Source organism: Nerophis ophidion, linkage group LG01 (assembly GCF_033978795.1).
Source record: "Nerophis ophidion isolate RoL-2023_Sa linkage group LG01, RoL_Noph_v1.0, whole genome shotgun sequence".
NCBI classification, from domain to species: Eukaryota; Metazoa; Chordata; class Actinopteri; order Syngnathiformes; family Syngnathidae; genus Nerophis; species Nerophis ophidion.
The window spans coordinates 5,804,619-5,825,738 of record NC_084611.1 but is presented as its reverse complement, the minus strand read 5'-3'; the positions used below and the strand labels follow the sequence as shown (position 1 = coordinate 5,825,738).

Below are 21,120 nucleotides of genomic sequence, written 5' to 3'. Positions count from 1 at the left end.
GAAAGCAATGGATGTCGAGCGGGTCTAACATGATACTGTGAAAGTTCAATCCATAGTGGCTCCAACACAGCCGCGAGAGTTCAGTTCAAAGCGGATCCAAGACAGCAGCGAGAGTCCCGTCCACAGGAAACCATCTCAAGCGGATCAGCAGCGTAGAGATGTCCCCAACCGATACAGGCGAGCGGTCCATCCTGGGTCCCGACGAGCGGTCCATCCTGGGTCTCGACTCTGGACAGCCAGTACTTCATCCATGGTCATCGGACCGGACCCCCTCCACAAGGGAGGGGGGGACATAGGAGAAAGAAAAGAAGCGGCAGATCAACTGGTCTAAAAAAGAGGTCTATTTAAAGGCTAGAGTATACAGATGAGTTTTAAGGTGAGACTTAAATGCTTCTACTGAGGTAGCATCTCGAACTCTTACCGGGAGGGCATTCCAGAGTACTGGAGCCCGAACGGAAAACGCTCTAATTATCAAAGAGGGACGGCACAGATGCGTTCCTAAGGAACTTAGGAAGAAAGAACTTCATCAAAAGGTGCGATGATTCGTACCTGGAGTTTAATGGCGATAAAATGAAGGAGATGTACACTGACTTTGGTCGGGATCCCCCTGCCAAAGCACACATTCTCATTAGCTCGATTGGTAGAGTGGCAATGCCAGCAACTTGAGGGTTGCAGGTTCGATTCCCGCTTCTGCCAACCTAGTCACTGCCGTTGTCAATCAATCAATGTTTATTTATATAGCCCCAAATCACAAATGTCTCAAAGGACTGCACAAATCATTACGACTACGACATCCTCGGAAGAACCCACAAAAGGGCAAGGAAAACTCACACCCAGTGGGCAGGGAGAATTCACATCCAGTGGGACGCCAGTGACAATGCTGACTATGAGAAACCTTGGAGAGGACCTCAGATGCTGGCAACCCCCCCTCTCTAGGGGACCGAAAGCAATGGATGTCGAGCGGGTCTAACATGATACTGTGAAAGTTCAATCCATAGTGGTTCCAACACAGCCGCGAGAGTTCAGTTCAAAGCGGATCCAAGACAGCAGCGAGAGTCCCGTCCACAGGAAACCATCTCAAGCGGATCAGCAGCGTAGAGATGTCCCCAACCGATACACAGGCGAGCGGTCCATCCTGGGTCCCGACGAGCGGTCCATCCTGGGTCTCGACTCTGGACAGCCAGTACTTCATCCATGGTCATCGGACCGGACCCCCTCCACCAGGGAGGGGGGGGGGACATAGGAGAAAAAGAAAAGAAGCGGCAGATCAACTGGTCTAAAAAGGGAGTCTATTTAAAGGCTAGAATATACAGATGAGTTTTAAGGTGAGACTTAAATGCTTCTACTGAGGTAGCATCTCGAACTGTTACCGGGAGGGCATTCCAGAGTACTGGAGCCCGAACGGAAAACGCTCTATAGCCCGCAGACTTTTTTTGGGCTCTAGGAATCACTAATAAGCCGGAGTCCTTTGAACGCAGATTTCTTGCCGGGACATATGGTACAATACAATCGGCAAGATAGTTGTGTCCTTGGGCAAGACACTTTACCCACCTGCTCCCAGTGCCACCCACACTGGTTTGAATGTCACTTAGATATTAGGTTTCACTATGTAAAGCGCTTGGAGTCACTAGAGAAAAAGCGCTATATAAATATAATTCACATTAATGACTCTGCTGTTGAGATAGTCCGTGAATACAAGTATTTAGGCACAATTTTATACAATAAATTGACTTTTGATGCCAACATTGACCGTATTTGCAAGAAGGCCAATCAGGAGCTGTTTTTCGAGAGGAAACTGAGGTTCTTTCAGGTTGATAGGACACTATAGAGGATGTTCTATTCCTCTTGTATCGAGTCTATTTTGACATATTCTATCACTTCCTGGTTTGGTAACCTCAGTGTGGCCAATAAAAACTTACTTGGTGGTATAATCAAGATGTGCCAAAAGACCATAGGCACTGTCTTGAAACCCTTGAACCAGATCTATCAGGTCAGAGTCATCCAGAAGGCAAAAGGCAGTTCTGGCCAACCCTCTGCACCCTCTCTTCTTAGAGTTTAGACCTCAGGATGTAAGTACGCCCCGAGTAAAAACCCTGTTTCCATATGAGTTGGGAAATTGTGTTGGATGTAAATATAAACAGAATACAATGATTTGCAAATCATTTTCAACCCATATTCAGTTGAATAAGCTTCAAAAACAACATATTTGATCTTCAAACTGATAATTTTTTAAAATGTTTATGCAAATAATCATTAACTTTAGAATTTGACGCCAGCAACACGTGACGAAGAAGTTGGGAAAAGTGGCAACAAATACGGATAAAGTTGAGGAATGCTCATCAAACACTTATTTGGAACATCCCACAGGTGTGCAGGCTAATTGGAAACAGGTGGGTGCCATGATTGGGTATAAAAGCAGCTTCCAAGAAATGCTAAGTATTTCACAAACAAGGATGGAGTGAGGGTCACCAATTTGTAAGCAAATTGTCGAACAGTTTTAGAACAACATTTCTCAACGAGCTATTGCAAGGAATTTAGGGATTTTACCATTTACAACCCCTAAAATCATCAAAATGATCAGAGAATCTGCAGAAATCACTGCACGTAAGCGATGATATTACGGACTTTTGACCCCCTCAGGCAGTACTGCATCAAAAAAAGACTTCAGTGTGTAAAGGATATCACCATATGGGCTCAGGAACACTTCGTAAAACCACTGTCAGTAGCTACAGTTGCTCGCTGCATCTGTAAGTGCAAGTTAAAACTCTACTATGCAAAGCCAAACCCATTTATCAACAACACCCTGAAATGCCGGATGGGGTGAGGGTCATAAACCTTTTGAACTGATGCACTCTGGCAGGAGATACAGGACAATAAAATGCCGGACAAACCGGTTTAAAAACACTTTTTACCCGAGAGCAATGATGTCGCTGAACACAAGATGACAATAATGAGTGTGCATGTGAGCTGTATGCTTGGTGTTTTTATGTATTTTTATCTATTTATTTATGTTTTTATGTATGATTTTGCACTAAATTAGTTTGCATACAATTTGGTTGTAAAATGTACAATGACAATAAAGATATATTCTATTCTATTGTAGGGTCACCAATTTGTAAGCAAATTGTCGAACAGTTTTGGAACAACATTTCTCAACGAGCTATTGCAAGGAATTTAGGGATTTTACCATTTACAATCCCTAAAATCATCAAAATGATCAGAGAATCTGCAAAAATCACTGCACGTAAGAGATGATATTACGGACTTTTGACCCCCTCAGGCAGTACTGCATCAAAAAAAGACATCAGTGTGTAAAGGATATCACCATATGGGCTCAGGAACACTTCATAAAACCACTGTCAGTAACTACAGTTGCTCGCTACATCTGTAAGTGCAAGTTAAAACTCTACTATGCAAAGCCAAACCTATTTATCAACAACACCCTGAAACGCCGCCGGCTTGGCTGGGCCTGAGCTCATCTAAGATGGGCTGATGCAAAGTGGAAAGGTGTTCTGTGGTCTGACGACTCCACATTTTAAATTATATTTGGAAACAGAGGATGTGATGTCCTCCAGAACAAAGAGGAAAATAACCATTTGGATTGTTATAGGCGCAAAGTTGAAAAGCCAGCATGTGTGATGGTATGGGGGTGTATTAGTGCCCGAGGCATGGGTAACTTAAACATCTGTGAAGGCACCATTAATGCTGAAAGGTCCATACAGGTTTTGGAGCAACATATGTTGTCATCCAAGCAACATTATCATGGACGCCCCTGCTTATTTCAGCAAGACAATGCCAAGCTACGTGTTACAACAGCGTGGCTTCGTAGTAAAAGAGTGTGAGTACTTTCCTGGCCGGCCTGCAGTCCAGACCTGTCTCCCATGGAAAATGTGTGGCGCATTATGAAGCATAAAATACGACAGCGGAGACCCCGGACTGTTGAACGACTGACGCTCTACATAAAACAAGAATGGGAAAAAATTCCACTTTCAAAGCTTCAACAATTAGTTTCCTCAGTTCCCAAACGTTTATTGAGTGTTGTTAAAAGAAAAGGTGATGTAACACAGTGGTGAACATGCCCTTTCCCAACTACTTTGGCACGTGTTGCAGCCATGCAATTCTAAGTTAATTATTATTGGCAAAAAAAAATAAAGTTTATGAGTTTGAACATCAAATATGTTGTCTTTGTAGTGCATTCAACTGAATATGGGTTGAAAAGGATTTGCAAATCATTGTATTCCGTTTATATTTACATCTAACACAATTTCCCAACTCATATGGAAACAGGCAGGACGATTCTTTCTTTTCTTTAGGGACGGCGTGACGCAGTGGGAGAGTGGCCGTGCGCAACCCGAGGGTCCCTGGTTCAATCCCCATCTAGTACCAACCTCGTCACGTCCGTTGTGTCTTTGAGCAAGACACTTCACCCTTGCTCCTGATGGGTGCTGGTTGGCGCCTTGCATGGCAGCTCCCTCCATCAGTGTGTGAATGTGTGTGTGAATGGGTAAATGTGGAAGTAGTGTCAAAGCGCTTTGAGTAACTTGTAGGTAGAAAAGCGATATACAAGTACAACCCATTTATCATTTATCATTTATAGCATGTTGTGATATCAAGCGGTGCTACTGAGAGCTGGACCAGTGAGTTGTGAATAAACAGAGTTCACTTTATAAAGTATTACCCTCCGTCTGGTCTTTCAACAATCATCATTCATTTATGGTAACGCCATTTATTCTTAATAATAATCACATGCGTTAACATTGACGGCCTGGGTTGAAACCCATACTTTTTTTTGTAAACTCATCTAATTGCTGACTTGTAAATTGTGGCCCATTATCAGGTTTAGTCCCTCCGAGGTCTTAATCAAGGCTCAAGTCCTTCGTTTTTCTCACAGACGTTTATATCAGCCACCTCTTCTTCACGTTACCAACCATGCCAAATATAATGCTGTCAGAAGTAATAAAATAAGTTTGGAGAAAGCGGAAGAGCGATTGATGTGTCTCTGAGAACTGAACACATTTTTATAACTTATAACAAAATGTGTTTATACAGTAACCTGCTCACATGAGTCAGATTACAGCAGGGCTGTCAAACTCATTTTAGCTCAGGGGCCGCATGGAGGAAAATCTATTTCCACGTGGGCGGGACGGGTAAAATCATGGCATGATCACTTAAAAATACGACTACGACAACGTCAGATTGTTTTCTTTATTATACTTCGACCCAAAATAGAAAAAGCACAATCTGAAAATGTACACATCACAAAAAAATCCTGTTGACAAAACACTTCAAGTTAGTTAAACATTTTGAGGGGGAAAAAAAAGGTACATTTTCAAAAACACCTTGAAGAAAACAAACTTAGACCTAATGTCAGTGTTTCTACAACTGGATTGAACAAAAAACAAAATAAAGCATGAATAAAAACTATTCTATGTATCAACTAACTCATTTAATCCTGTGCTAACTCAACAAACCATACACACTGAGGTAGAAACTATTCAAGAGTGTTGAGTTACTTCCTGTCTTCGAGACATAATAACAATAAAAGCTGTGCAATGTGTGAACAATTTCGACAAAGCACAAATAAAAAGTTGAAAGACTGACAGTATTGCAGTAAATCACACACTGTTCACTTTCTTTACATTTGCACAGAAGACAATCATTTTCACAGAACTATATCAGTGTGCAGTGTCTCATGCTGCATTTGAAGTGGGGTTACTGATTGATTATTTTACTCCTCTTTTACGTTGGGTGGAGGGGGAGGAGTCACAGCCCCGCTTTACCGTGTACCCCCTGCTTGGTATACTTCCTATGCCATTTGCTTGCCTAACAGAATTGCTATTGCGACATCCAGTGGACACAATTAGAACAGCAGTTCCTTTCATTAAAAATACAGCTGAATTTTACACTTCGCAAACTCATCTCGCAGGCCGGATTGAACCTGTTGTGCCCGAATGTCGAGGGAGGTGGGGGTTGGGTTGTGGGGGTTGGGGGTTAATTGTTCATATGTCTCTGATTTGCACATCAATCAGTCTGAGGAGTAAAAGTTGGCAGTTTATCATGCAAACAGTTACCCAGCATCCTAACGTCAGTTTTGATACATCTCAACTTTGCAGTGAAAAAGGGTGTAGTGCAGGTTTTTCACCTTGTGCACAAACTTAATACATGAGGCCCCAGGTGCCTGGACTGAAGAAGGAGTAACCAAGCACTTGAAGCATCATCTATCTTACTGTTCAGGAAGGTTTCAGATACAGAGAAGACATGGGGTCATGAGTAGTTAAGATTATGCTTCAAATAATCCAAGTTTGTATGAATACCTCAGATATTTGTGAAAGAAGCAGTGAGGAGGTCCTGGGTAGGGTGGATGTCGCCACATATGAGCAACATACCACAAACCAAATAGCTTATTGCTTATTTTCCCTTGTGTGTTCTTGTGTGTCTGCTTTATGTGTGAACCTTTTACAGCACACTGAACAACTAAATGGTTTTTCACCTGTGTGTGTTCGCATGTGTCCAGTCAAAGAGCCACTTTGAGAAAAAGCTTTTGTCACAAACTGAGCACTTAAATGTTTTGTCTCCAGTGTATTGTCATGTGACGAGACAAATGGCTTTTTCGAGAAAAGCTTTTGCCACAAACTGAACACTTAAATGGTTTTTCTCCTGTGTGTGTTCTCATGTGACGAGTCATTAAGCTATTTCGAGAAAAGTTTTTGCCACAAACTGAACACTTTGTTATTTTTTCTCTTGTGTGTGTTCTCATGTGTTTTACTGCGTCTGCTTTATGTGTGAACCTTTTAAAGCACACTGAACAACTAAATGGTTTTTTACCTGTGTGTGTTATCATGTGTCCAGTCAAAGAGCCACTTTGAGAAAAGCTTTTGCCGCAAACTGAACAATTAAACGGTTTATCTCCTGTGTGTGTTCTCAGGTGTTTAGTCAACAGGCTATTTCGAGAAAAGCTTTTGTCACAAACTGAACACTTAAATGTTTTTTCTCCAGTGTGTGTTCTCATGTGACGAGTCAAATGGCTATTTCGAGAAAAGCTTTTTCCACAAACTGAACACTTAAATGTTTTTTCTCCTGTGTGTGTGCTCATGTGACGAGTCATAAAGCTAATTCGAGAAAAGCTTTTGCCACAAACTGAACACTTGGATATTTTTTCTCCTGTGTGTGTTGTCATGTGTTCAGTCAAAGAGCTATTTTGAGAAAAGCGTTTGCCACAAACTGAACAGTCAAATGGTTTTTCTCCTGTGTGCGTTCTTATGTGTTTAGTCAAATGGCTATTTTGAGAAAAGCTTTTGCCACAAACTGAGCAGTTAAAAGGTTTTTCACCTGTGTGTGTTCTCATGTGTTGAGTCATATAGCTATTTTGAGAAAAGCTTTTGCCACAAACTGAACACTTATATGATCTTTCTCCTGTGTGTGTTCTCATGTGTTGAGTCAAACTGCCATTTTGAGAAAAGCTTTTGCCACAAACTGAGCAGTTAAATGGTTTTTCACCTGTGTGTGTTCTCATGTGTCGAGTCAAAATGCCATTTTGAGAAAAGCTTTTGCCACAAACTGAACAATTAAATGGTTTTTCCCCTTTGTGTGTTCTCATGTGTTGAGTCAAATTGCCATTTTGAGAAAAGCCTTTGCCACAAACTGAACACTTAAATGTTTTTTCTCCTGTGTGTGTTCTCATGTGTTGAGTCAAAGATTTATTTCGAGAAAAGCTTTTGCCACAAACTGAACACTTAAATGTTTTTTCTCCTGTGTGTGTTCTCATGTGTTGAGTCAAATGGCTTTTTTGAGTAAAACTTTCAGCACAAACTGAGCAGCTCAAACATGTTTCACCTCTCTTCTTTGAAGAGCATTCAGAGTGTTTGTTGTCAGTGTGAGTCCTCATATCACCTTCACAGTCTGTATCGCTGCTCAAAGGTTCTTCAACCTCGTCTTCAGCCTCACTATCTGATAGTGGAGCTAAGAGGTTGTCTACTTGTGGTTTCTCTTCATCATCTTCAGTCTTCACAGAGACAATAGTCTGTGGAAACTTGGTGTAATCAGCTTCCTCTCGTCCTAGAAGACACTCTCCCTCCTGAGTGATGAAGAGTTCCTCCTCTTCCTTTTTAATGCAGGGTGGTTGTGGAGTCTCCTGCTTCAAAGTGGAGCTCCCCCCTGACTGAGGGGAAACTTCTTCTGGATTACCCATCAGCTGCTGGATGTCTGCAAGACAAAAAAAACAACAACACTTTTTTCTCTGTACTGTATGTGTGTGTAGTAGGGTTGTACAGTATACTGCTACTAATAAAGTATTGTGGTACTAATCAATAGAAATAAGAACTATAGCACCTTTGAAAAGTACGGGTACCGTTCTTTCATCTGAATACCGCTGTGCGGCGGTGACTACATGATGTTGAGTGTGTCAAAACGCACACACAAAGTGCATACAAGCAATAACATCGTGGAGAGGAAGAAAGGCAACAAAGGACAATTCTACTGGTTAATAAAGAGGGTGTGTGAAGTGCAATATGGAGGTATTTGGGCTTCTAAACTAACAATAAAGGTGACACTTTAAACAGGGAGCCGCCGCTCTGCAAGGGTTGCTTTACACCTTTCCTGTTTGTGGGCTCCCAGACCGTGGTCGAGGAGCGCAGGGGAGACCTTCCCTCCAGGGCCCATGTTTTGTCGGGGGTAACACTGGGTCCATAAAGCTCCGCTCTTTGGTCGGAAGGACGAGGCCGTCGCTTAGTTACAACTTGCTCACTAGTGCTGCAACAACTAATTGATTGAAATCGATTATAAAATTAGCTGGCGATTAATTTAGCCATGGATTCGTTGGATCGATGCTATACAGTGCAATACTTTTTCATAACATGGTCACTACTGCCTAGTTTCTCTTGTCATATTCTTATTTTACTGTTATATTTTTATTCCCATTGTTGCTTGTTATTCTTATTGTAATATTTTTCTATTTTGTTTCCATTTAATCCCCCATTATTTACTTTTTAAATTGATGTCAACTCTGTAAGCTGCTGCTGGAATTTTTATTTTCCTGAAGGAACTCTCCTGAAGGAATCAATAAAGTTTGTTCGTTCGTTCTATTTATCTATCCATGCGCAGCGGCTACATCTCATGAGGTGGCAGTAAGCCAGCCAATGATGTGTCATGTGCAGCTCACGTGACCACGCCAAATCCTTTAAAGATAAAGTAGCAATGATAGTTTCACACACACACACACACACACACACACACACACACACACACACACACACACACACACACACACACACACACACACACACACACACACACACACACACACACACACACTGTTGCATTAATTGTAAATAAGTTATCTAATTTTATTCAAATATGATTGTTTTGTGCATTGAGTAGACAAGTAGAAAGGAAACTTGGAGTTAGATTGAACTTAAGTTGACCTACCCACTTAAACGAGGAATTTGCAGATGGGCCAGAGCAATGCAGAAAGTTGCTAATCCTTTTATTGCTATGTATTTGCCTGTGTTTAGTTCTCAGCACAGGGGTTAGGTATCCAGCACAGCTTTAAATCCCCCTCCCTGAGTGCAGCTGTGTGTGTGTGTGTGTGTACTGCAGGGCTCCCCTGAATTAATTAAAAAGGCGAGGAGACTGGAGAAAGTTTCAGAGTAAATTAGGAGGCTGTAACTGACAACTTGCTCCAGTTTCTCTCCTCGTACGGGAAAAGCAATCACTGGTTTGTCTTCTATTTTCTTTTTTGGTGTCTTCATAATGTCTCATGCTATTTGACACTGACGTTAACTTGGTCCTTCGAGCCGGATACCAATATACCTAAGGATTCCAGCGGACGTCAGCGGAGATCCAGGAAGACCGTGGCCACGGCAGGACCTCTCTAGGAGGATTCCTAAGTAACCCTTTTCAAAGGCCGGTTGTCAGCTCGTCCATTGGAGTCCGACGGTTGACGGTATTCCGAAGAAGAGGTGAAGACAGCCAGTGGGTAAGATAATTTTTTTCTAAAAAAACGGTGTAACGATGCATGGAAAAGCGTGTGACCAAGGGTTGCGACGCATAGCATAGCCCTCCAAAATTGTTTCTCTTGTTTTGAGGAAATAACATTAGAGGAATTGTTACAACGTGTAAATGGAATAAAACAAACAACATGTTTACTTGACCCTCTTCCTGGGAAACTGATCAAGGAGCTCTTTGTATTATTAGGTCCATCAGTGCTAAATATTATAAACTTATCACTCTCCTCGGGCACTGTTCCCCTAGCATTCAAAAAAGCGGTTATTTATCCTCTTCTTAAACGACCTAACCTCGATCCTGACCTCATGGTAAACTACCGACCGGTGTCTCACCTTCCTTTTATTTAAAAAATCCTCGAAAAAATTGTTGCGGAGCAGTTAAATGAACACTTAGCGTCTAACAATCTATGTGAAACCTTTCAATCCGGTTTCAGGGCAAATCACTCCACGGAAACAGCCCTCGCAAAAATGACTAATGATCTATTGCTAACGATGGACGTCATCTATGTTGCTGCTCCTCGATCTTAGCGCTGCTCTTGATACCGTCGATCATAATATTTTATTAGAACGTATCAAAACACGAATTGGTATGTCAGACTTAGCCCTGTCTTGGTTTAACTCTTATCTTACTGACAGGATGCAGTGTGTCTCCCATAACAATGTGACCTCGGACTATGTTAAGGTAACGTGTGGAGTTCCCCAGGGTTCGGTCCTTGGCCCTGCACTCTTCAGCATCTACATGCTGCCGCTAGGTGACATCATACGCAAATACGGTGTTAGCTTTCACTGCTATGCTGATGACACCCAACTCTACATGCCCCTAAAGCTGACCAACACGCCGGATTGTAGTCAGAAATTAAACAATGGATGTCCGCTAACTTTTTGCAACTCAACGCCAAAAAAACGGAAATGCTGATTATCGGTCCTGCTAGACACCGACCTCTATTTAATAATACAACTCTATCATTTGACAACCAAACAATTAAACAAGGCGACACAGTAAAAAATCTGGGTATTATCTTCGTCCCAACTCTCTCCTTTGAGTCACACATTAAAAGCGTTACTAAAACGGCCTTCTTTCATCTCCGTAATATCGCTAAAATTCGCTCCATTCTGTCCACTAAAGACGCTGAGATCATTATCCATGCGTTTGTTACGTCTCGCCTCGACTACTGTAACGTATTATTTTCGGGTCTCCCCATGTCTAGCATACTGTATATACCTTTATATACATATATACATACATATATACCTATACTGGCTCACCTGCACTGGCTTCCTGTGCACTTAAGATGTGACTTTAAGGTTTTACTACTTACGTTTAAAATACTACACGGTCTAGCTCCATCCAATCTTGCCGATTGTATTGTACCATATGTCCCGGCAAGAAATCTGCGTTCAAAGGACTCTGGCTTATTAGTTATTCCCAAAGCCCAAAAAAAGTCTGCGGGCTATAGAGCGTTTTCGATTCGGGCTCCAGTACTCTGGAATGCCCTCCCGGTAACAGTTCGAGATGCCACCTCAGTAGAAGCATTTAAGTCTCACCTTAAAACTCATTTGTATACTCTAGCCTTTAAATAGACTCCCTTTTTAGACCAATTGATCTGCCGTTTCTTTTCTTTTTCTCCTATGTCCCACTCTCCCTTGTGGAGGGGGTCCGGTCCAATCCGGTGTCCATGTACTGCTTGCCTGTGTATCGGCTGGGGACATGTCTGCGCTGCTGATCCGCCTCCGCTTGGGATGGTTTCCTGCCGGCTCCGCTGTGAACGGGACTCTCGCTGCTGTGTTGGATCCACTATGAACTGGACTCTCGCGACTGTGTTGAATCCATTATGGATTGAACTTTCACAGCATCATGTTAGACCCGCTCGACATCCATTGCTTTCCTCCTCTCCAAGGTTCTCATAGTCATCATTGTCACGGCGTCCCACTGGGTGTGAGTTTTCCTTGCCCTTATGTGGGCCTACCGAGGATGTGGTAGTGGTTCCTGTTGTGGTTTGTGCAGCCCTTTGAGACACTAGTGATTTAGGGCTATATAAGTAAACATTGATTGATTGATTGAAGGATACAAAGTAAGCAAAATAAAAGTCAGAGGGGACTGGACACCCAACAATGGCCGTAATCAACCCTTGCCTTATAACAGCTTAGAATTACACCATCAAGTAGAAGGGTTGATTAACCGAGCACGCAACAGATACAGAATGAGAGCAAATTATACATAAATAGGAAGAACTAAGCGAAAAGTTGATGAAACTTTGAATGAATATCGAGTACGTGTGACTAAAGTGTTTGAAGCACACAGTGGATTGGTGGAAGATAATTCACCTCAAGGAGCTTATCAGCAACAATTCAAAAATGCCATCCACGCTGGGTCTAAACCAGCTATACATGCATGGGTAACCAAACATTACATAGAAATGGCAACAGGCACATTAGAAGAATTTATAAACCATGCACTTCATGCGGAAAAAGTAGTGAAAGAGAAACAAAAACATGTATAAGCAACAAAAGACACTTTCCTGTTAGATCAGGACAGTAACACGTCTTATCAAAACACAGGAAGAAGTGGGGGAGGTCAGGAAAGACGAGGTCAGTTCAATAGGAGGCTTTAGAGGCCGGGGGAAGACAATTTGCATATCAAACAGGGTGCTGGAGTTGTGGGGAAGACGCTCACATTGCACGTGACTGCCCAAAAAGACAAAAACAAGCATAACTAAATCAGATTCTCACATGACAGAGTTGGAACTTGACTGCCAAAAAGAAATAGAAGTCAGTTTAAACATACAGGAAATATTTGCATTAGACACAAAAAGCCCACAGATCGAACTAATGGTAAACGAAAAGCAAATGACTTTCTTGTGTGAATCCGGAGCATGCAAGACAGTTTGTAAAGAATTAATACCAGGTTCACATTTGTCAAGACACACGGTGGGAGTTAAAGTTGCAAATGGACAAGTAACTCTAGTCAGTGAATCTGAGCTAGTTTGGATAAGAGACCCTGAGGGAGAGACATGCAAATTGACGATTTTATGATACCCAAATTGTCCAATGAACTTATTGGGTAGAGGTGGATTGACCAAATTGAAATTGGCACTGATAACAGACCCTAGTGGAAAGCTAGAGGTAAAAAGACAATTCCAATTATCAGAAAGTAATGCAATAGTTTTCCAAGGTGCAGGACAACCATTTTATTACTATACCTTGGCAGTGCCTGATAAACAGCCAATGAAAGCCACACTCTTATGATATTGTCAGCAGTCAGCGCCACAGTTACATATCTGTACTCGGATACTGAAAGTGTGCAGGCAGCAGCAGTAACAATACCAGAGGAAATTAATCAAAAATTTAACATAATGTGGTATCCGTTACACATATTATTTTGAAACAAACATATAGAACAAGATTGTTTGTACAAGATATGCAACAAATAAACCCAGAGAATGAAATCAAATCTTGGAAAAAACAAGGGGGCAAAAATAGAAAATGTTGCGTGCTCGGTTAAAAGGGAACATTATCAGCAGACCTATGTAAGCGTCAATATATACCTTGATGGTGCAGAAAAAAGACCATCTATTTTTTTAACCGATTTCCAAACTCTAAATGGGTGAATTTTGGCAAATTAAACGCCTTTCTGTTAATCGTGCTGGAGGCGATGACGTCAGAATGTGACTTCGCAAAGGTAACACACCCACCATTTTCATTTTCAACACATTACAAACACCGGGTCTCAGCTCTGTTATTTTCCGTTTTTTTGACTATTTTTTGGAACCTTGGAGACATCATGCCTCGACGGTGTGTTGTCGGAGGGTGTAACAACACTAACAGGGAGGGATTCAAGTTGCACCACTGGCCCCAAGATGCCAAAGTGTCTGCCGCCAGACCCCCATTGAATGTGCCAGAGTGTCTCCACATTTGACCGGCGATGCTAAGGCAGACATGGCACAGAGATGTATGGATAACCTGCAGATGCATTTGCAACTATATTACGTTTCCTTCCACCCACATTTAATGCAAAAAAAACCCACTTACCAATCGACAGATTTAAGTTGCTCCAGTGTCAAAAGATGCGAAAGTCCCGATCGTTTGGTCCGCACATTTTACCGGCGATGCTAACGCAGCTATTCGGCCATGCTATGGCTATGAATAGCGTCAATAGCTATTCACTCAATGGCTTCAGTTTCTTCTTCAATATTTTCATACTCCAACCATCTGTTTCAATACATGCGTAATCTGTTGAATCGCTTAAATCGCTGAAATCCGAGTTTGAATCCGAGCTAATGTCACTATATCTTGCTGTGGTATTCCCATTGTTTGTTTACATTGACAGCACTGTGTGACGTCACAGGGAAATGGCCAGTGTCTTCGCAGAGAGCCGAAAATAAGGCACTTTAAAGCTTTATTTAGGGATATTCCGAGACCGGTAAAATTTTGAAAAAAACTTCAAAAAATACAACAAGCCACTGGGAACTGATTTTTATTGTTTTTAACCCTTTTGAAATTGTGATAATGTTCCCCTTTAAATGACCAGAGGGAAAACCTATCCTAAAAAAAAAATAAATAAATAAATAAATAAATAAAAACCTATACAAATGGGTAGCAATATTGAGACATGGGCTGTCCCATGTCTCAAAAGGGGGGGTGGTTTGGACAGGTTAACCAAAGTTACACAACGTATGGTTACAAATCTTAAGTGAAGTGAAGTGAATTATATTTATATAGCGCTTTTTCTCAAGTGACTCAAAGCGCTTTACATAGTGACACCCAATATCTAAGTTACATTTAAACCAGTGTGGGTGGCACTGGGAGCAGGTGGGTAAAGTGTCTTGCCCAAGGACACAACGGCAGTAACTACGATGGCACAAGCGGGAATCGAACCTGCAACCCTCAAGTTGCTGACACGGCCACTCTGCCAACTGAGCTATGCTTATTAAAAAAAAATTTGTCGTGTATGTTTGACATGTGCCAAACACAATCCATAGGGTCACTTACGACCGAGACGAGGGAAATTTCCCGAACCGCAATATCCGTTTCAAGTAATACATATGGATTATATTCAATTAAACCAAAGTGAAAGAAAGAAATATTGCCTGGTCATAATAGATGCATTTTCAAAATTGATTGAATCAACTCCAACTAAAAACCAGATGCTTTAAAGGGGAACATTATCAGCAGACCTATGCAAGCATCAATATATACCTTGATGGTGCAGAAAAAAGACCATGTATTTTTTTAACCGATTTCCGAACTCTAAATGGTTGAATTTTGGCAAATTAAACGCCTTTCTGTTTATTGGTCTTTCAGCGATGACATCAGAACGTGACGTCACCGAGGTAACACAGCCGCCATATTCATTTTCACATTACAAACACCGGGTCTCAGCTCTGTTATTTTCCATTTTTTCGACTATTTTTTGGAACCTTGGAGACATCATGCCTCGTCGGTGTGTTGTCGGAGGGTGTAACAACACTAACAGGGAGGGATTCAAGTTGCACCACTGGCAAGAAATCTCCCGCCAGACCCCCATTGAATGTGCCAGAGTGTCTCCACATTTGACCGGCGATGCTAAGACAGACATGGCACAGAGATGTATGGATAACCTGCAGATGCATTTGCAACGATAGTCAACGAAATCACAAAGGTGAGTTTTGTTGATGTTGTTGACTTATGTGCTAATCAGACATATTTGGTCACGGCATGACTGCCAGCTAATCGATGCTAACATGCTATGCTAATCAATGCTAACATGCTATTTACGCTAGCTGTATGTACATTTGAAACTAGATACCCACATTTAATGTGAAACAAACACTTACCAATCGACGGATTTAAGTTGCTCCAGTGTCACAAGATGCGAAAGTCCTGATCGTTTGGTCCGCACATTTTACCGGCGATGCTAATAAGGCAGCCATGCTATGAGCCACTTCATTAGGTACACCCACGCTATGGCCGAATAGCGCCAATAGCTATTTGCTCAATAGCTTCAATTTCGTTTTCGCTATCTGCCTCCATACTCCGACCATCTGTTTCAATACATGCGTAATCTGTTCAATCGCTTAAGCCGCTGAAATCCGAGTCTGAATCCGAGCTAATGTCGCTATATCTTGCTGTGCTATTCGTCATTGTTTGTTTGTATTGGCAGCCCTGTATGACATCACAGGGAAATGGATAGTGGTTTCGAAGATAGTGAAAATAAGGCACTTTAAAGCTTTATTTAGGGATATTCCGGGACCGGTAAGATTTTGAAAAAAAACTTCAAAAAATACAACAAGCCAGTGGGAACTGATTTTTATTGTTTTTAACCCTTTTGAAATTGTGATAATGTTCCCCTTTAACAGTAGCAAAAGCATTGTTCAAAGACATAATACCAAGATACGGGATCCCAGAAATAATTACCAGTGATAATGGGGCACACTTTGTAAACCAAATAATAAAAAAGATAAGTACTATGTTCCATATAGAATTGAAAAATCACTGTGCATATCATCCCCAAAGTGCAGCGTTAGTAGAAAGAATGAATGGAACAATTAAAAATAGGTTAAAAAGTGCATAGAAGAAACAGGAAGACCATGGACACAATGTTTATATCTGGTCAAATTGTACATAAACATTACGAGTACCATGGGCTTAACAACATATGAAACATTTTTGGGACGACAATATAGACTACCTTATTTCAGAAATGAATGGGAAACTGATGATGATTCAAATTTGGCAGACTATATGAGAAAAATATTTGAAAGACAAAAAGAACAAACACTAATGAGGATGTTTCTGTCCCCCAACAGGAACTGGAATTAGTGGAACCAGGAGATTGGGTTTTAATTAAGAGCATCAAAAGGAAGCACTGGCATTCTCCCAAGTGGGAGGGGCCATACCAAGTATTGCTGACTACACCAACAGCCATTAAAATAGCAGAGAGGTCAACTTGGGTTACATTTGACACATTGCAAAAAGGTCATCTCTTACGAGGAAACGTCCAAACAGGAAGGTGAGCCAAAGTCTGATCAATAGTGTGGTCTTAGACGGTTAGCAGCTGGGAAAAAAACCCAAACGTCAGTAAAGATCTTAGAAGGACACCGACCTACGTAGAGAACCTTACCTCTGAGAGATGCCAAAAACAAGGAAGTGGATTAATGATGCTATCGCATGTTGGGTAGCCACTCTCATTACCATTTTGGTGGAAACCACCAGAAGTACGTCCATCCACAAAAAGGATGGAAGAGACAAAGTGTCCAGTTCAATCAAACAATTCCCAAAGGTGAAATTGTGTTGTATCGACTTAAAGGGGAACATTATCAGCAGACCTTATTTAATAATACAACTTTAACATTTGACAACCAAATAATAAAACAAGGTGACTCGGTAAAAAATCTGGGTATTATCTTCGACCCAACTCTCTCCTTTGAGTCACACATTAAAAGCGTTACTAAAACGGCCTTCTTTCATCTCCGTAATATCGCTAAAATTCGCTCCATTCTGTCCTCTAAAGACGCTGAGATCAATATCCATGCGTTTGTTACGTCTCGCCTCGATTACTGTAACGTATTATTTTCGGGTCTCCCCATGTCTAGCATTAAAAGATTACAGTTGGTACAAAATGCGGCTGCTAGACTTTTGACAAGAACAAGAAAGTTTGATCATATTACGCCTGTACTGTATATACCTTTATATACATATATACATACATATATACCTATACTGTATATACCTTTATATACATATATACATACATATATACCTATACTGTATATACCTTTATATACATATATACATACATATATACCTATCAATCAATCAATCAATGTTTACTTATATAGCCCTAAATCACTAGTGTCTCAAAGGGCTGCACAAACCACTACGACATCCTCGGTAGGCCCACATAAGGGCAAGGAAAACTCACACCCAGTGGGACGTCGGTGACAATGATGACTATGAGAACCTATACTGTATATACCTTTATATACATATATACATACATATATACCTGTACTGGCTCACTTGCACTGGCTTCCTGTGCACTTAAGATGTGACTTTAAGGTTTTACTACTTACGTATAAAATACTACACGGTCTAGCTCCAGCCTATCTTGCCGATTGTATTGTACCATATGTCCCGGCAAGAAATCTGCGTTCAAAAGACTCCGGCTTATTTGTGATTCCTAGAGCCCAAAAAAAGTCTGCGGGCTATAGAGCGTTTTCCGTTCGGGCTCCAGTACTCTGGAATGCCCTCCCGGTAACAGTTCGAGATGCTACCTCAGTAGAAGCATTTAAGTCTCACCTTAAAACTCATCTGTATACTCTAGCCTTTAAATAGACCTCCTTTTTAGACCAGTTGATCTGCCGCTTCTTTTCTTTCTCCTATGTCCCCCCCTCCCTTGTGGAGGGGGTCCGGTCCGATAACCATGGATGAAGTACTGGCTGTCCAGAGTCGAGACCCAGGATGGACCGCTCGTCGGGACCCAGGATGGACCGCTCGCCTGTATCGATTGGGGACATCTCTACGCTGCTGACCCGCCTCCGCTTGAGATGGTCTCCTGTGGACGGGACTCTCGCTGCTGTCTTGGATCCGCTTTGAACTGAACTCTCGCGGCTGTGTTGGAGCCACTATGGATTGAACTTTCACAGTATCATGTTGGAGCCGCTCGACATCCATTGCTTTCGGTCTCCTAGAGGGGGGGGGTTGCCCACATCTGAGGTCCTCTCCAAGGTTTCTCATAGTCAGCATTGTCACTGGCCTCCCACTGGATGTGAATTCTCCCTGCCCACTGGGTGTGAGTTTTCCTTGCCCTTTTGTGGGTTCTTCCGAGGATGTTGTAGTCGTAATGATTTGTGCAGTCCTTTGAGACATTTGTGATTTGGGGCTATATAAATAAACATTGATTGATTGATTGATTGACCTATGTAAGCGTCAATATATACCTTGATGGTGCAGAAAAAAAGACCATGTATTTTTTTAACCGATTTCCGAACTCTAAATGGGTGAATTTTGGCGAATTAAACGCCTTTCTGTTTATCATTATATTCCATTTGTATTTACATCTAACACAATTTCCCAACTCATATGGAAACGGGGTTCGTATACAGACATGCTGCCGCTAGGTGACATCATACGCAAATACGGTATTAGCTTTCACTGTTATGCTGATGACACCCAACTCTACATGCCCCTAAAGCTGACCAACACGCCGGATTGTAGTCAGCTGGAGGCGTGTCTTAATGAAATTAAACAATGGATGTCCGCTAACTTTTTGCAACTCAACGCCAAAAAAACGGAAATGCTGATTATCGGTCCTGCTAGACACCGAACTCTATTTAATAATACAACTCTAACATTTGACAACCAAACAATTAAACAAGGCGACACGGTAAAGAATCTGGGTGTTATCTTCGACCCAACTCTCTCCTTTGAGGCACACATTAAAAGCGTTACTAAAACGGCCTTCTTTCATCTCCGTAATATCGCTAAAATTCGCTCCATTCTGTCCACTAAAGACGCTGAGATCATTATCCATGCGTTTGTTACGTCTCGTCTCGATTACTGTAACGTATTATTTTCGGGTCTCCCCATGTCTAGCATTAAAAGATTACAGTTGGTACAAAATGCGGCTGCTAGACTTTTGACAAGAACAAGAAAGTTTGATCACATTACGCCTGTACTGTATATACCTTTATATACATATATACATACATATATACCTGTACTGGCTCACCTGCACTGGCTTCCTGTGCACTTAAGATGTGACTTTAAGGTTTTACTACTTACGTATAAAATACTACACGGTCTAGCTCCATCTTATCTTGCCGATTGTATTGTACCATATGTCCCGGCAAGAAATCTGCGTTCAAAGGACTCCGGCTTATTAGTGATTCCCAAAGCCCAAAAAAAGTCTGCGGGCTATAGAGCATTTTCCGTTCGGGCTCCAGTACTCTGGAATACCCTCCCGGTAACAGTTCGCGATGCCACCTCAGTAGAAGCATTTAAGTCTCACCTTAAAACTCATTTGTATACTCTAGCCTTTAAATAGACTCCCTTTTTAGACCAGTTGATCTGCCGTTTCTTTTCTTTTTCTTCTATGTCCCACTCTCCCGTGTGGAGGGGGTCCGGTCCGATCCGGTGGCCATGTACTGCTCGCCTGTGTATCGGCTGGGGACATCTCTGCGCTGCTGGTCCGCCTACGCTTGGGATGGTTTCCTGCTGGCTCCGCTGTGAACGGGACTCTCGCTGCTGTGTCTTGGATCCTCTTTGGACTGGACTCTCGCGACTGTGTTGTATCCATTGTGGATTGAACTTTCACAGTATCATGTTAGACCCGCTCGACATCCATTGCTTTCCTCCTCTCTAAGGTTCTCATAGTCATCATTGTCACCGACGTCCCACTGGGTCATTATTGTCACCAATGTCCCACTGGGTGTGAGTTTTCCTACCGAGGATGTCGTGGTGGTTTGTGCAGCCCTTTGAGACACTAGTGATTTAGGGCTATATAAGTAAACATTGATTGATTGATTGATTGCCGCCACTTTGGATCGAGGTTCGTTGTTTACATTGTTCAACAAAGTCGGCTAATTTCTATTTTAAAAGCTTGTAATTGAAATAACTTTCAAATTAGGGAACGCAACACACTCACCTTCATCTTCGCTTTTCAGATTGTTCTCCTTTGATTCTCTTTCACTTTCTCTTTGACATGACGTCACCATCTTAGCATAGCAGTAGTCGTCCATCTTCTATCACGTCTTCAATCTTCACTTCAGGTAACACGCCGTCGCTCCACACTCAAAGTCCGTGTGGTGAGCTTAAGAAAAGGCAAATAGTTGAGGTATTTGAATCTATAAGATCGTAAATGTGAAACTTCTCCAGAAAGCCACGCCGCTTAGTCCGCCATCTTGGACTTTCCGCTTTGCCGATGTGTTTGCGCATGCGCCAAAATTGTGCAACTTCCGGTCGACAACTGCACTTTAAAAAATAAAATAACTTTTAAACAACTAGCGGCCCTTTTCATCTCTTCTTACATTTCTGGCTTATAATTGAAGTGCTCCTTATCGCGAGAACATTTTTGATATGAAAATACTTTGGAGATAGAAATTCAACAAAAATGGACAATGTTGTATTCTGTCTTTTAGTG

At 41.8% G+C, this 21,120-nt stretch overlaps 3 protein-coding genes across 8 annotated transcripts in view; 1 reads left to right on the top strand and 2 right to left on the bottom strand.

Annotated features, from left to right (window-relative positions):
* LOC133553184 (zinc finger protein OZF-like) overlaps positions 1-21,120 on the top strand; it is an 839,429-nt gene that overhangs the window by 347,834 nt on the left and 470,475 nt on the right. The gene's annotated exons all lie outside the window — the stretch shown is intronic.
* Positions 1-21,120, bottom strand: part of LOC133558483 (zinc finger protein OZF-like) — a 135,692-nt gene that overhangs the window by 10,242 nt on the left and 104,330 nt on the right. The window lies entirely within an intron of this gene.
* On the bottom strand, positions 6,291-20,923 carry LOC133537394 (gastrula zinc finger protein XlCGF57.1-like). The gene is made up of 2 exons (XM_061878795.1): positions 20,626-20,923; positions 6,291-8,202 (listed from the first exon to the last, which is right to left on the bottom strand). Exons 1-2 carry the CDS (start codon positions 20,717-20,719, stop codon positions 6,560-6,562), a joined length of 1,737 nt encoding a protein of 578 aa, XP_061734779.1. The 5' UTR covers positions 20,720-20,923; the 3' UTR covers positions 6,291-6,559.